General features: G+C 37.9%; 2 protein-coding genes across 2 annotated transcripts; one reads left to right on the forward strand and one right to left on the reverse strand.

Moving 5' to 3' along the window:
• Positions 1-296: 296 nt before the first annotated feature.
• Positions 297-8,586, reverse strand: LOC116292455 (FHIP family protein v1g243165). Its single transcript, XM_031699779.2, has 8 exons — positions 7,721-8,586; positions 6,413-6,571; positions 6,191-6,277; positions 5,435-5,602; positions 5,235-5,314; positions 4,229-4,462; positions 2,455-2,947; positions 297-2,040 (listed from the first exon to the last, which is right to left on the reverse strand). The coding sequence occupies exons 1-8, from the start codon at positions 8,465-8,467 to the stop codon at positions 1,402-1,404; spliced, it is 2,607 nt and encodes an 868-aa protein (XP_031555639.2). The 5' UTR covers positions 8,468-8,586; the 3' UTR covers positions 297-1,401.
• Positions 8,587-11,659: 3,073 nt separating this feature from the next.
• Positions 11,660-15,447, forward strand: LOC116294080 (tubulin alpha-1A chain-like). Its single transcript, XM_089038983.1, has 4 exons — positions 11,660-11,858; positions 11,963-12,185; positions 13,878-14,026; positions 14,329-15,447. Exons 1-4 carry the CDS (start codon positions 11,856-11,858, stop codon positions 15,307-15,309), a joined length of 1,356 nt encoding a protein of 451 aa, XP_088895109.1. The 5' UTR covers positions 11,660-11,855; the 3' UTR covers positions 15,310-15,447.
• Positions 15,448-15,793: the final 346 nt, after the last annotated feature.

Raw genomic sequence — 15,793 nt, forward strand, 5'->3', positions numbered from 1 at the left:
ATTTTCAAAGCCTCATAAAAAAATCATCATTATGAAAAAGGTGTGAAAATTAACCAAAATCGATCAAAACCATGGGCTATAGTCCATGCTTTTTGCCCAAAAAAGCCCGAAAATCCCCTATTTTCAAAGCCTCATAAAAAAATCATCATTATGAAAAAGGTGTGAAAATGGGCCAAAATCGATCAAAACCATGGGCTATAGTCCATGCTTTTTGCCCAAAAATCCCCTATTTCCAAACCATGTTAAATAAATTATGAATTTGAAAAATGTGTAATGAAAAATATTATAGTAGAAAATCTTAGAAATCGTTTTATTAATGCATTTTTGATATTTCTTTAGGTGTAAATTTTTCTGATATAATATATTTAAAATATTAAATTGTATTTCTTAAATCGGTATTAGTTAGAAATAAATGATAATTAAAAATGCCGAATTTTGGAGTGGATTAAGAGGCCTAGTCTTAGTGAGATAAGTATTTATTCTGCTGAAGGATATCATATAAATCATGGTTATATCTGTATCCATACAAGAGGTATTCTTTGTACCCAAAGTAGTCGAGAACGTACCATCTCACTGAGTAAAAGGACCTATATTTAACGTACCAACTCTCCTCAGGTGTAATGTTTTGCCCATTACAGACCATGTGTCATTCTCTTGAGAATAAGATCGTTCATTCGAATTGTGTTCATACTTTTCTTTTAGGGAGTTTTCTTGCAATAGGGGGTTACCACAATCCCTACCCACACCCCCACCCCAACTTATATCCACATCTAAACCTTTAACGCTTGGAAAGTAATCCTATGCTTCTTAGGAAAATTCCGAATTGCTGTGTCATGGTCGTGCTATGAGAAATGTTTATATTTAAATATATGTAATTTATAGTAGATGAAGAAAATAATATTATCTGTAAAATTAAGACCTTAAAAATTATTGCAAAAAACAAAAATTAAATGAAAAACCAAAATACTGACTTCATGAACTACTCATCAACCGGTATGAAGGTGTGTCACTACTTCATGCTGCAATAGTAAAAAATTTTTTAGATTGCTGCGGGTGTCAGATTGATTGTTTTCACGGCGGCCATGTTGGAGGAACGTAACAAAAGAATGTCAATGAATTCTTTTGTTATATCCTCCAACATGGCCGCCGTGTCTTTTGTTATCTAATTCTCTTGGGAATGGTTGAAAACCATCAATTGAAGTGTTTGACTTACAGTATCAAAAACGAGTTTCACAAGTCCTTTAATAGAGATGTGAATAAATTTGAAAACTTCCATCAAAGGCCTGGAATGTAAAAATATGCTTATAGTATATGCTGATATCTGATTTTGTATGACTGACGTTGGTGTGCTTGAAGGTGTTCAACCTCTTTCTTCATTTCAATTGCTAACATAACCGTTTCCTAGCTAACATCTTCCTGGTCATCAAAGGACCAAAGCGCATGCTCTTGTGAAATCGCCGCTAACTCCTTTAACCATTCCTCCAATACAATCACACAGTATACAGCATTCTTGATGGTTTTGGGGTTTTTTCGCTTATAAGTATTTTTAATCCCTGTAGGCACTCTTTTCTGCTCTGATCTTTCTGCTTTTGGGCTTGCTACAGGTGTCGCACCCTCGGGACTTGCACTAGTGGTCAAGTCTGCTGTGCTACCATACTGTGGGCTCATAGATTCAGGAGTGTCAACAGATTCAGTTAGAGACAAACTAGACGATGTACTCTTCGTCTCTATGTTCCCAAACCCAAGTCCCTTATCAAGTGAAGGGGGCGGACCATCCTTTAGTAGCTTGACCACATACAACAGTGATGACTCAGTTCTTTGGCGTTGCTGATGTTTAAGTGAGCGTGGGCTTCCTGTGTCATTTGAGCTGATTTTTTTAGGTTCCTTTGGTTTTGAATTGATAGCAACGACGCTTTGAATACTAGCTTTACTCTTTTCCTCTCGTAGGATAAGGTTTTTTCTTGCTCGACGCAGCAACTTTTCTAAACCATCCACGTTGTCAACAACGTTTTCTACCTTAATTTTGATAGAACTGAGAATCTACGAGAAAAGATATGAAAAATGTACAATGCAAAGAATATTAGGAAATGACGTGTGTTTGAACCACGTTTTTCATTCATGGTAGATATCTTTCATTTGATGGCATGCAACAGAGAGTATTCCAAAAAAGATCCTTACAACTGGTTACGTGTCAAGTGATGAAGAATTTTTTTTAATGAATAGTGATATCACGCATTTTGATTGGTTGAAACACTATCCTGTCACGTGTCTAATTTTGAGTGATGAAGCATTTTATTGGATGAACAGTAATATTGCGCATTTTGATTGGTTGAAACACTACTCTGTCACGCCCTTTGACTATCCTTAGTCATGTACGATCCAAAAACGAAATGTCAGTCAAAATTTTCTCGCAAAAGTGTGCCCCCCCCCTGTTAGTCTATAAAGCTTACATACCTGAAATAGTGATCTAACTCCAGGCTTGAGCACCATGTTGTAGTTAAGCAAGAAAGACTTGAGTAATGGCTGCGGGTAGTATGATAACCGTGTGATCACTGCTGTAAGTATCAGATTCACGTAAAATGTATTGTTATGCATATTCTCCAGCTTCTTAAAAATTGTGTCTAAGAATAGTCCTAAGTTTACTTCTTGCTTTGGGTTTTCGAATTCGGACAGCGATCGCTGTCTTTTGATTCCAGGTGTTTGGTTTGATGTATAGCTTGATAAGTCCGAGGCCGTTCGGCCAGGAATGGCGCCATTTACATGAGACATGGAATGACGTTTGCTTGATTCACTAGTCGAGTCTACGGTCAAATGGTCAGCGCCATCATAAGTGGAGCTCCAGCATGAGCAGCGCATGGCACAGTAGCGTATTGCCGTACGAGCATCCATGAGGTATTCCATATAATCAGATTGGACTTCACTGTAACGGGTGTGCATGAGGTGGGGCCTGGTGATGAACAACAAAAGCCATTACTGTCAAGTTTATGGATTGTCAAAAGAAATAAATGCAATTAATAATAAAGCAAAGGTCAATGTTTAGCGTGCATGTACGCAGATTGATGCTACAATCCTGGACAAAAGTCATTGGGACACTTGAAAACTCAGCGCAAAATTTTTAAATATTGTCTTAATATCCATAATTTCTCAATGTTTATACGCCATTTCATCTCTATGAAGCTCGCCCCCCCTCCCCCAACTCAATGTTGGTCAAAGCACACATCATCGCAAACGCCTCGTTTGCCCCAACATTGAATTAGAGGGGGGGGGGGGGGGGGGGAGAAAATAACAATTTCAATTTTATGTTGCTGTCCCAATACTTTTGTCCAGGATTGTAGCTAAGCATGACATAAACGAAAGCTTGAGTTGCGCACGACACGTGAGCATGCGTGCTCCATCCATTCCCTTTTTATAGCAGTCAGCCAATCAGAGCGCGCGTTATATGGTAGCGTGCTCGATCCATTTTTTCTTAGTAATCAGCCAATCAGAACGCACGTTATATGGTAGCGTGCTCCATACATTTCTTTTCTTAGTAGTTAACCAATCAGAGCGGACGTTGTATGGTAACGTGCTCAGCCAATCAGAGCGCGAGTTATATGGTGGTGCGAAATCAAGGGAAAATCCATTTCCTTTTCTTAGTAGACAGCCATGCAGAGCGCGGGTTATGGTAGTGTGAAATCAGGGGAAATTTGTCACTCAACTGTTGTAAATCTAGTGGCAGAGCGCACCTAAGAGGGAATTAAGAAAGCACAGAGCGTCATTATAATCAAATCACATTAAAAAAAGATTGATTGACCCAAGGATCATCCACACAAGAAGGTATTTGATAATTACAGACTACCAAATGATGAGTCCTATTGGATAACGTGTAATCAGTTCAATAATGAGTTTTTAGTTCTTGCAGATATTGATAGTAATTGTTAGTTGCCGTTGGACCTCGATGAGGCAAGTCGTGTAGCCAGAAGTGGAAGCTAGGGATATATTTGTTCCTAAAAAGTCTAATTTCATAAAGGGGCTACACACCACTAAGTCCCTAATCACAGTATCACGTCAAGTGTATATAATAAAAGGTATATAAAGGTACAATACATGCAAGGTACCATCAAATTACACTGTGAATAAGACAGCTGATTGTTTAAGTGGTTTGTTATTGTAGTGTAATACCTACAAGTACTTGAAGCCCCTGTTACCTAGGTAACGAGGTTACAGTAATAGGAGATTATATTCTTACCTGTACATAACAAGGTCATGTGAGGTTTCCAAGTCAATCTTTACTTGGCCATCTACAGATTTATTAAGGCTTTCTGACGAAGATGTTGGTGACATTGGCTGACTGGATTGATGATATGAATCACAACAAGATGGAATCAGGGACAGGAACTTGGCGGCACTCTTACTGTAGTAGTCTACCTCTCTGACTACTCTCTTCTGACTACTGAGGATGTGAGAACAAGGGATAAGATACCTAAAAAAACAAGATATGATTAATAAATGAAACAAAAAGCCTTTGTTATAATGTTATCTTTGACAGACAGACAGACAGACAGACAGACATACATACAGACAGACATGTGCAAGTGTACGTGCAAACTTACAGATAAACAGAAAGGCAAGTAGACAGGCTAGTATACATGGCAAAAATTGAAACAGGAAGAAAGATGGATCAACAGATGGACAGACAGTAGGAAGACATAAACAAATAGATGGACAGACTGATGGATGGATGGATGAAAAGACAGACAGATAGACAGACTGAACTCAAGCATACAGGAAGAGAAGCAGGCAGGCAGAAATGAGCAATAACAATAAAAACAAAAACCAGACAGGCAGGCAGAAAAATCTGAGGACAACAAAAAATGTAAGAATTTACATTTCTGATCTTCTTCCCCATTGGTGGCAACATGATCCACTGACCTTCTTACTGAATACAATCAGATATGAAGACCTTTGCAGACAGACAACAAACAGTTGTCTGATTAGAAGAGATAACTAGCTAAAAACTAGTGTGAGCTGCGTCTGTGTTTCTAATGAAACAGCAATGATAAAAACGTAAATTATACACCGTGAGAAGATGAAAAAACTGACGTTTTGAACACTAGTCCTTCGTTGAAGGGAAAGAGCTCTTTTACTCTGACGAAGAAATAGCGTCAGTAACCTCAGTATGTTTTTTTATCTTTTCACAGTGTATAATTTGCCTTTTTATCATTAGATGTCTGACAATTAATTACTCAACTTACTTCAAAACTAGTGTATACATGATATCTTCACAATTCAAATCCAGTAGGGTGTAAAATAATCCTAAAGACACTACAGACAGCTGCAAACAAGGAAAAAGAAAAAGATTAGTTGGATAATGCTTGAATTTTGCTCCACTTTCATTAAGTTTTAACTTCACTATTATAATATTTTAAAGAGGAATTCCTATTTTAAAGATTACCTGGGATTCATGACTAATCCTGGATACAAGTGAATCCAGGACAAGTATCCCATCACACTTTTCTGTAAGAATGAACTTGACAAACACTGACATCAATTTGGAGTCAGTAATGCTACGCAAAAATAAATCTATGTAAGCAGTCACTGCTGTCAGGGCCTCTGTAGAACTCTGCAAAAAAATTAAAATATTTTACAATGAATAATATTATTATTAGTATAAAAAAGAGAACAAAAAGAGAGGGAAAAATGTAGTATAAAATATTACCAAATTCCTGTCTGTGGAAACAGAAAGTTTTCATTTAACAAATAGACATCAGTTTTTTATGTGTCTGTCCTATTATTGACGATAAATTGCATCATCACATTGTCAAAGGAGTGGGGATTCATGAGGTGTAGCGGAGTGGATTTGCATACTACTTTGACAATGTGATGACGAAATTTATCATCAATAAGAGGACAGACACATAAAAAACTGGTCTATTTGTTTTTTACAATTTAAACAATAAAACACAAATTAAACGATAAAAACTTCTCATCTTTAGTGATCAAAACAACCAACGGAAAGAGCGCAAACTCGTTGACATCAGCTTTATCTGTCTGTCCCCTCATTGATGATAAAAAATAACCAATCAGTGCCCGAGAAATTTGTAAGTTATTATAAAAATATGCATATTCAATACGTTTCTTTATTAATAAAGAAGTCAACTGCTTAGAATTTCAACCAACATATAACAACCAGAAAATGGTTAAGACTGACCTGTGACAATGCTGAAGACATAACAGAGACTAAAAATCCATTATAGATGAGTTCCAGCAACATGGTCTGTACTTTAGAATGTGCTATCTGGGAACATGTTGTGATAAGAGTTTTTAGTTTTGGAGTGTGGATAAGAAGACATAAGGTATTTTTTTTTATTTTACTGCCGTTTCCCTTTCTCCAATTCCTGGACACCCCCTGACTTTACAATATCAATATTACCTGAATCACATTGTTACAGAATTCCAATGAAGTCAGGAAAGCAACAAGTTCAGGAAAGGTTGCCCATAAACCTCTCTCTAGCGAGTACCAGTCTTCTGACGGGATATCAAGTGATGTGGGAAGATCTGAAAAAAGGCCACTAAGACCAGTAGCTAGTACCTGCCAATAACAACATTTATAAATATTTCATCTTTGATAATATCATCTGGTGCTATATACATGTGCCGATTATTATTAAAAGGAACTTGTAACCGTGAAATATTTCATCATTGTGCTCAATTGTCATTATAGGAATCAATCGTTTAGATCCAACAATGACTATGGGAATGTATAGTTGTTCTCATGATTGGATCTAAAGGTCATTAACTGTCTGTGTAGTGGTGGTTCACTCGCCTCCTGGGTCCTGGGTTTAATTCCCAGACTCGGCATCACATGTAAGCAGAGAATTGTTGGGTCTCCCCCTTGGTTCAACCATTGCTTTCCATTTCTCCTCACTCAGCAAGCTAACCAATTGCTAAATTTCAACAATCCAATCAGTGACTCAGCCATCATCAGAGCACTGCAAGGTTGTTTCATGGTTTGATAAACTTGATGTTTGTTTTTGTTATAAAATGACATTTAAGTTAGCTTGCCAAGGGTCTGCTTTTTTTGTGAGGCTTTTGGGAAACCAGCAATCGTTTATTCATTTTATTTAAACCCTTACATGCCCCATAAAAAGAAATACCTGGGGCTCTTTATAGTCATATCCTGTTACATGTCTCTGATGTTGTTTCAAGCATACAAAGTCTAACAGCTTGACATCCAAAAATTGATTGTTTACCAAATATAATGCGATAGACAATACAGTATAAATAGACATCTTGTAAAAGGAATTGAGCGGTTATGAAATAAAGTAGTATTACAGACTACGGTTGAATTTTGCTGCCAGATCATTCGATCTTGTGATATATAGTCAATCCTTCAATTTGTAATCCATTCATTCGTAAAAGATAAATAACACTTTACAATATTTACTGTTAAAGAATCGCGAAAGTTTGAACAACGATTAAAAAAGCCATCTGACTTGTTAGGATGCTAAGATCACGTTAAAAAATAGAATCACCAAATACGCCTAATTAAAACTGACTTTCAGATTGTGAATGAAGAGTACAGCTGGTATGGTAGAACCACTAATATTGCCCAACTTTAATTTACCAACTTACTTAAACATTGTTAATATTCATAGAATTCATACGAGTGAACTTCTATATTGTAAGCAAGTTAATTTTGGAGAAACGCTGATAATAAAAGTAAAAAAAATTTCCTTACCGGGCAAAAGTTGGTCTTTTCTAAGATGTAGTTGCCGAGACGTTCGTCTACTGAAGAAAGAGCCATGCATAAAAGAACAGCATCTCTGGCCCACACACCAACATTACCATCCCGATGAAGATAAGGAATCAGTAAAGAAAACACAGAAAGATTCCTAACCTCTGTGTGTCTATGATTCCCCAAGAAAAATAAGTCTAGCAAAGCGAAATCTCTGTTTACGCTCACACATAAGCCTTTCAGAACAGATACAAAATCATTCTCCATCTCTGCTGGGACGCCATTAGCACACGAGTGAAGGAGAAATAAAAGTGGCTCCCAGATTTCTTCGTATAGTAATAAAGGACTCCTACATCTATCAATGAGGTTTCTATAAATCTTCATCTGTTCTGATCTCATAATTATATCTCTTGTAGATCCTCTTGATTCTGCAGTGCTCCATACATACAGTACCTGAAAGACGTTCTCGTCGAGGACGTACTTCAAGCAACTACCAGGATAATCTTCTCTTTCCTCGATTAAGACTGAAACGATCTCATTCAAATGATACACCAGGATCTTACACTTTTCCTTATCACTGACTGTCTTTTCATCCAAGCCCATGATTTGCTTAGAATTGTTCCAGTGCATATCTACAAGATTTAAATTCTCTGCATTCTGCTGATGAACTTCTCGAACATTTCTCCTCTCTACCTCGCTGCTTGCAGTTTGTGACGGCGAAAAGGACGCCCATTTCTTCAACAAACTCATCCTAAAACCTTAGTGCACAGTTCAGCTTGTTGAGCTCAGAAATAAATGGATTATGTCAAGAAAATTCCGATTAGTTCTACCCGCCATTTTACAAGAAGTGTAAACATGGCGACTTTATATGAATGTTTATCTCAATGACAATAACAGCCAATCAGAAGCAATACTTCTAGATTAGCATAATTATATCAAATCTGTCCACCCTCCCCTCCCTCATTATCATAAATGTCGTGTTTAATTTTTGGACCTTTCACTTATATGATATTTCCCAATTAACAGTAAATCCATATATTTTTTAAATATTTATTTCATATTTTAGAGACCACGAACTTCCATTGGCGTAGGTCTATCCATCGATGTAGTAACATCTGGATTCATAAGGTTAATTTGAGCACATCTTGTAAGCTATCCAAACTTGTTCTGATAACAATCATGTCTTTGGATATCGAGTCCAACGTTTTGCGGTAATCCAATTTCTGTTCTGGATGTTTCATTTTTGCTGCAGGATCGGAACTCTCTTCTTTACAGTCCTCCTCAGACATTGTTACCTTGATCTGTTCCTCTAGACTTGGGTTGTCATCATCAGCCTCGTCCAAGTGCGTTGCCAAAGTAACAAGCACTGATTTAAATTCAGCAAGGTCATCCATCAAAGACATGACAGGGGCGTTAGTGTTGAATACTGGGTGGGGTCCCGACTTTCTGCTGCTTCGTGTGTTGTTCGTAGGGTCGACCGTCCAACTTGCAGTGATTTCTTCCTCTAACTCGACACCACCCCATTTTTGATTTTGAGGCTTGCTTTCGTCACTAGATTTTTCTAAAGACAGGTCAGTTTCCTGGACTTCTTTAAAATACGTTGCACAAAGAGCAGCTGCTTCTTCTCCTCCTTTTTCTTCTAGTCCAGTTGTCTTTTTAGCAGCAAGACGGCCATGTGGCTGTGTAATCTTTATGTTATCCTTTTCTTCGTCAATCATCACTACTTTACCTTCTCCACTACTGTTGTAGCACGAAGCACGATTATTTTTAGTGTAATCCCTCTTTCTGTGATCTTTGTATTGGCTTTCTTCACCGTTAATCCAGTACGCACTTGAATCATGATCCTGAAAATCATAGGGCGTTGAATAGGGTGTGGTTGTTGGTTCACCTACCTTCGCCGTGCGCGTTACAGTCCCAAACATTTCTCTTGTTTCTGTATCAACAACTGGTTCACGATCAACGATTTGTTCTTCAAGACCTCGATCGTAACTTAATGACGTATCTGCCTGGTTCAGATGAAAATCTCCTCCTCCGCATTCGCAATCACGCTCTCTTATCCCCCAAGTGAATCCTGCAACGCCCAAAACAGCTCGCTCCATTATTCGAAGCGTCCAACAGCTTTCTATGGCTTCATATCCTGAGTCCAGAAAGCCAAGGAGAAAGTAACACATTTCACTTTTCCAGGCATTTTAAAACCAACTTTTTGTTGACTTGTCCAGTGAAGATGCACATCTTGATTGTGACGTCATAGTTCGAGCTCGTTATGACGTCATTGCGCGCGCCGCTCAAAGGACTTTCTCCTGATTCTTGTTTGATTTCTTTTTTTTTTTTTCGATGAATAATGGTAATTGAACTGCGTGGAGTGCAATTTGTATAAGAAATCGCATGGGCTCGAGTGCAATTAAAAAAAATATCACGAGTGCAGCTTAGAATTAAGATTTTCAAAATTGCACGAGCCGTTAGGACTATCATTTAAAAATCCCCTTCAATAGTTTTCTAGTACTTTTCTTTTGCTAAATCCTTATCATTGTTCAGTTATAGGCACAGCTAGCCCAACTGATTGATCATTCAACAGAGATCAATCATTAACAAATGAATGAAATAAAACCTTTTGTGGTCTGTTGCTTTTCTTGCTGTAGACTAAACATAGGTTGTATTTAAGTTTAAGATTAAACTATGAATTAAGATTTAACTACTGTTAGTCACTCATAGCCCAAAGCGATGATTCTTTATGATATTATGGCTAAGTTACATGTCATGTGGACAAGAGATTCAGACTATAAACGCGGCAGTACGTCAGCTTAACAAACTGAAAAGTCAGTTCATCCCTGTCCGCTTACCAAAACCTTTTATATGGTAAAATAGAAGTGAAACTAAGTCATTCGTTTCAGGTAACAGTCAGTTCATCCCTGCTTACCAAAACCTTTTATTTGGTAAAATAGAAGTGAAAACTAAGTCATTCGTTTCAGGTAACAGTCAGTTCATCCCTGCTTACCAAAACCTTTTATTTTGTAAAATAGAAGTGAAACTAAGTCATTCGTTTCAGGTAATAGTCAGCAGTTCATCCCTGTCCCGGCGCTTATCAAAACCTTTTATACGGTAAAATACAAGTGAAAACTAAGTAATTCGTTTCAGGTACTGAAAGTAAAAAAGGAAAGAAAAAAAAAAAAAAAAAAAAAAAAAAAGCTTATTTCACTGAAACCGAAGTATCTATGGTTGTTGTCAAGAAAACTAAACCCTTAAAGGGATAAAAGTCTAAAAACTAATATTGCAAAATCAACGATAGTCAACGACTGACACGTAATCAATCCTAAAGGGCCTAAATTTAATATCACATGAAGCTGTCATTAGCGGTCTTTCAAACACTGTACGCCTATAGGCGGTGCATGCTTCATCGCGCGCTTCGAAACCCAGGTAATAACCTTTGTCCTGAGACGCTCATAAACAACATCAAGTTTTCCATTCCGTGGGCTTCCTGTGGTGCGTTTACGATTTAGTCATACTGTGTCACGGATTGGCAGTTGATCAGACTAGGTTCAGCTTCAGCAGATCTTTATCATACTAGATCATAGCGATAAATATTCATAGGTTCTACCCGTGTCAGTACGGGGCGCTAAAACGGACATTTTCTATGGTTATTAGTAAAGCTATCTTCGAACTCTGAATGAAATTACTGACCCAAAAAAAGTCGCTCAAGCACTAGTTTTTAAAAAAAATCAAAGCTGTTTAAACATCAGTAAATCATGTGATGTCACAGCATGTTAAGAGTCGGCATTGAAATCATCAAATGATATGCAAATCAATGTTTTATATTGATCGATAAAGAAAACCGAAAATAATATCAAGCTCTTTGATTCGTCAAGTGAAGACAAAATAATTTACATGACCATATATAAATGAACATACAAACATTCATGGTCAATTGACCCCTCCCCCCTTCGGAGATTTGAATGCTTGCCTTGTATATATTGCAATCAGAAGTTTATCCTTGTATCAAACACGGCGGGTTAGCAGTCTGTGCGTCGTAACTTCCACAGAGAGTAGATAAATTCAATAGAACACAAACAAGTTTGTTGTGTCGATCTTCTACATCCCACCTCAGAGCAGAAAGACAGTCCACTAATTGCAAATAAACAAAATGGTAAGAGTTTTGATTGTTTTACTTTGAGTTTAACCTGTGCATTCACTCAAGGCACCGCCCTCGTCTTTGAAGGTATCTAACTGGATATATTGTATTTATTTTAGCGTGAATGTATCTCAATCCACGTTGGACAAGCCGGTGTTCAGATAGGTAATGCTTGTTGGGAGCTGTACTGTCTTGAACATGGAATCCAGCCCGATGGTCAGATGCCGAGCGACAAGACTCTTGGTGGCGGTGATGACTCGTTCAACACTTTCTTTAGCGAGACCGGTTCTGGCAAGCATGTCCCTAGAGCCGTGTTTATCGACTTGGAACCTACTGTAGTCGGTGAGTCTTTTCTTTAGTGTTTCATGTTTCTTTTAGTCAGTTGTTCTGAACCGATGAACACAACCAAGATGGTGCTAACCGTTCATTTCAGCATCAAGTTATAATATTTTCAAATATTTAATCATATTAATAATTTATACTATACTATATAAATTCGTTGTTACTCGAAGATTATTCCAAAAGGTCTTTTTTAACGGAGTATTCATTCCAGATTTTTTTCTCTCATGAAATCTTAAATCAGTCATATAAGTGAAACACAGTCTTTTCTTTTCTGTCAGCTTTGCTTCACAAACCTGAATAATGATCAATGAAAAACAGATTGATTTTGATATCTTAAGAATCACGTTTGGGTTTGCCAAATACTGATTCTTGAATAATGTCTGGCTCGTTTGCAAAGTAATTGTACCATTTTATTATAATTATTCCTTATTTTTGTTGTGTAAGAGGTAAAGAAAACAATAAGAATCAAAACCAGTTGGAAGTTATTACAATGAGGCAGCAATCGTTTCGTCAGTCTAGCTTTCTTTCCATTTCACTTTCGTTCATGTACGGTCAAAGAGGAAGTTAGTCGTCGCCTGAGACAACTCTTCACTGGATTCAGGCGATAACCTGGTCGAAACGAAAAATTTACATAAAAAATTGTCCTTTCGTTACAGCTCTATACATATGCATGTTTGTGAATGGATCGCCTGTTGCCTAAGAAATACCGAGAAAAAATATTAGATTTCATTGTTTAAAATTTAACAGTATGCTTAAGAGTTCTGCTCGATTGAGGGAAATTAAAATCTAATTTACAAATCAATGTGAAAAATGGAAAATTACGTGTGATTTTTCAATTTCACTTGACTGGTCGCGTGTTCAGTTGATTTTGATCAGAATGTCTAGCGTCTTTGCGCTGAAACAACAATGTTTCATCTTGCTTGAATGACACCTAAATGTCGGCATTTGTTTGGAAATTATATATTTTCTGTCATTTTCATAAGACACCTATTTGTGATTAATTACAGTATTTAGCAAAGATACAAACTGAATGAGTAACAAGGCTACAGAAAGAGATTGATGACATCATGGTAACAAATAACCAGTTGGTTGTCGAGTCTTTTTAGGCTTTTGTCTCCACTGTTATTAGCACAGGTCAAGCCACAATACTCACTGTTGCATTAATCTCAGCGGCTACAGGAAATCTTGATGGATTTGTAGATCAAACTGTGCCGTGTTTTGTTTTTTACTAACCATTATCTGTTGAAGCATCTTTAACACTATTCCATCCATGTTTTTTTTCATTTTCTTTTTTTTTTTTTTCCTTTTTTTTTTCGTTTTCCCATTTTGCTTAGTAACCTAGGGGACGTGACTATATTATTATTTTCTTTCTATGGAGATGTGGAAAATAATGATACATTTTGACTGATTGGACTACGTGATGACGGCTAGGGGCCATTCGGTCAATTAACATATTGGTTGTTCAGTAACATCTTCACAAAATGCATTAACTTGTCGAAGAAAACACGGGAAAAAGCCGGAAAAAAAGCGATACCAGCTGTAGCACTCAAATGGTTTCCGGCGGCTATGAACCAATCAAAAAGCACGAAAAAGCGCGTCATCCAATCATGATCATTGACTTATCATCCAGTCTTGCGAGGCAATTGCTTTAGTTTTTTGTATTGTTGAGCGCATCATTCTGTTTTCCCACAGATGAAGTACGAACAGGTACCTATCGTCAGCTTTTCCACCCTGAGCAGCTTATCACCGGTAAAGAAGATGCAGCGAACAACTATGCAAGAGGACATTACACTGTTGGCAAGGAACACATTGATACTGTCCTGGATAGGATCAGGAAAATGGTACGTAAGATTATGGAATTTAACAAATCACAAGAGTCGAGCCCAGAGCAATTAGTAGTGGGGACAACAGCAGAAAGAGAAGGAAGTGATTCTAAGGGAAAAAGGGAAAGAACTGAGAAAAGATGACTTGATGTAAGTAAAGGAAATAGAATGAAAAGACTAAAAAAAAAAAAAAGAGAAAAAAAAAAAAAAGAAAGAAAAGATCTTAGCCTTCCGCTGAGATAATTGCTGTGTAGAATAAAGATGATGCATACGTTGATAACTTTAATTCTTTTAGACTGAAATTCTTTTTCTTTTTCTAGGTCGATCAATGCGTTGGTCTCCAGGGCTTTCTCGTGTTCCATTCCGTCGGTGGAGGCACGGGATCAGGTTTTACCTCACTCCTTATGGAACGTCTATCCGTTGACTATGGCAAGAAATCAAAGTTGGAGTTTACTATTTACCCAGCTCCTCAAGTCTCCACTGCTGTGGTTGAGCCTTACAACGCAGTATTGACCACCCACACTACCCTGGAACATTCTGACTGCGCTTTCATGGTTGACAATGAAGCTGTTTTTGATATCTGCCGACGTAACATGGATGTTGAGAGGCCAACGTACACCAACTTGAACAGGCTGATAGCCCAGGTCGTGTCTTCCATCACAGCATCCCTGCGCTTTGATGGATCGCTAAATGTCGATCTTACTGAATTCCAGACCAACTTGGTGCCATACCCACGTATCCATTTCCCAATGGCTACCTATGCACCAGTCATCTCTGCAGAGAAGGCTTACCATGAACAACTGAGTGTTGCTGAGATCACTAATGCCTGCTTTGAGCCAGCCAATCAGATGGTCAAGTGTGATCCACGTCACGGCAAGTACATGGCCTGCTGTCTTTTGTACCGTGGTGACGTTGTACCCAAGGATGTCAATGCTGCCATTGCAGCCATCAAGACCAAGAGAACCATCCAGTTTGTTGACTGGTGTCCAACTGGCTTCAAGGTTGGCATTAACTACCAGCCACCCACTGTTGTTCCTGGTGGTGACTTGGCCAAGGTCCAGCGTGCTGTCTGCATGTTGAGCAACACCACGGCCATTGCCGAGGCCTGGGCTCGTCTGGATCACAAGTTTGATCTAATGTATGCCAAGCGTGCCTTTGTGCACTGGTATGTTGGAGAGGGTATGGAGGAAGGAGAGTTCTCCGAAGCCCGTGAGGACTTGGCAGCCCTTGAGAAGGATTACGAAGAGGTTGGAGTTGACTCCTACGACGAGGAAGAAGAGGACGCCGGAGACGAATACTAGTTAGCTAGATAGATAAATCATTATTAGAGTTAATTAAAATTTTTATGATAACAGATGTTTGATAACTGACAACATTATTTCTAAAACTTGAGAACTAGCTTTTAAACAAAAGATATGAAATAAAGGACATAGATATAATCTGTTTTAAATTTCTATTCATATTCGTTTTACACCCTGTGCCACTCACTATGCTGTTGTAACTGTAAAGTGTGATTATGGCTTTCTAGCTGTTGTTGGTTAACGATTGCTGTGTTTGCCGTGGTGTATTGATTATCCGTGTTAGCCTATTGGCAGAGGGCATGTCCTTGTTACTGATGTTAGTGTTTTTACTGTTGTCAAAGCAAATTCCATTGGTAGAATAATGTGACTTCAGTATTGAATAAAAGTTGAAATGATGTAGGATTAGGTTAAAAAAAGCTGACAACCATGATGTCTTCGATGGCTCTATTAACTTATGCATATATGAGCCTCAAAGTGTCTTCCG

The sequence above is a fragment of the Actinia tenebrosa genome, unplaced genomic scaffold, assembly GCF_029948245.1.
Source record: "Actinia tenebrosa isolate PJP-AT-01 unplaced genomic scaffold, QUT_ActTen_1.0 PGA_scaffold6__47_contigs__length_16458017, whole genome shotgun sequence".
Lineage (NCBI taxonomy): Eukaryota > Metazoa > Cnidaria > Anthozoa > Actiniaria > Actiniidae > Actinia > Actinia tenebrosa.

What these genes read in the sequence shown, in the direction of transcription:
- LOC116292455 (XM_031699779.2), bottom strand. Translation starts at nt 8,467, where the DNA reads ATGAGTTTGTTGAAGAAATGGGCGTCCTTTTCGCCGTCACAAACTGCA. An exon ending in GGATTAGTCATGAATCCCAG is followed by an intron (nt 5,315 to 5,434) that starts GTAATCTTTAAA and finishes CCTTGTTTGCAG; the next exon opens with CTGTCTGTAGTGTCTTTAGG. An exon ending in GAGTTAGATCACTATTTCAG is followed by an intron (nt 2,041 to 2,454) that starts GTATGTAAGCTT and finishes CTTTTCTCGTAG; the next exon opens with ATTCTCAGTTCTATCAAAAT.
- LOC116294080 (XM_089038983.1), top strand. An exon ending in CTTGGAACCTACTGTAGTCG is followed by an intron (nt 12,186 to 13,877) that starts GTGAGTCTTTTC and finishes GTTTTCCCACAG; the next exon opens with ATGAAGTACGAACAGGTACC. An exon ending in TGGATAGGATCAGGAAAATG is followed by an intron (nt 14,027 to 14,328) that starts GTACGTAAGATT and finishes TTCTTTTTCTAG; the next exon opens with GTCGATCAATGCGTTGGTCT.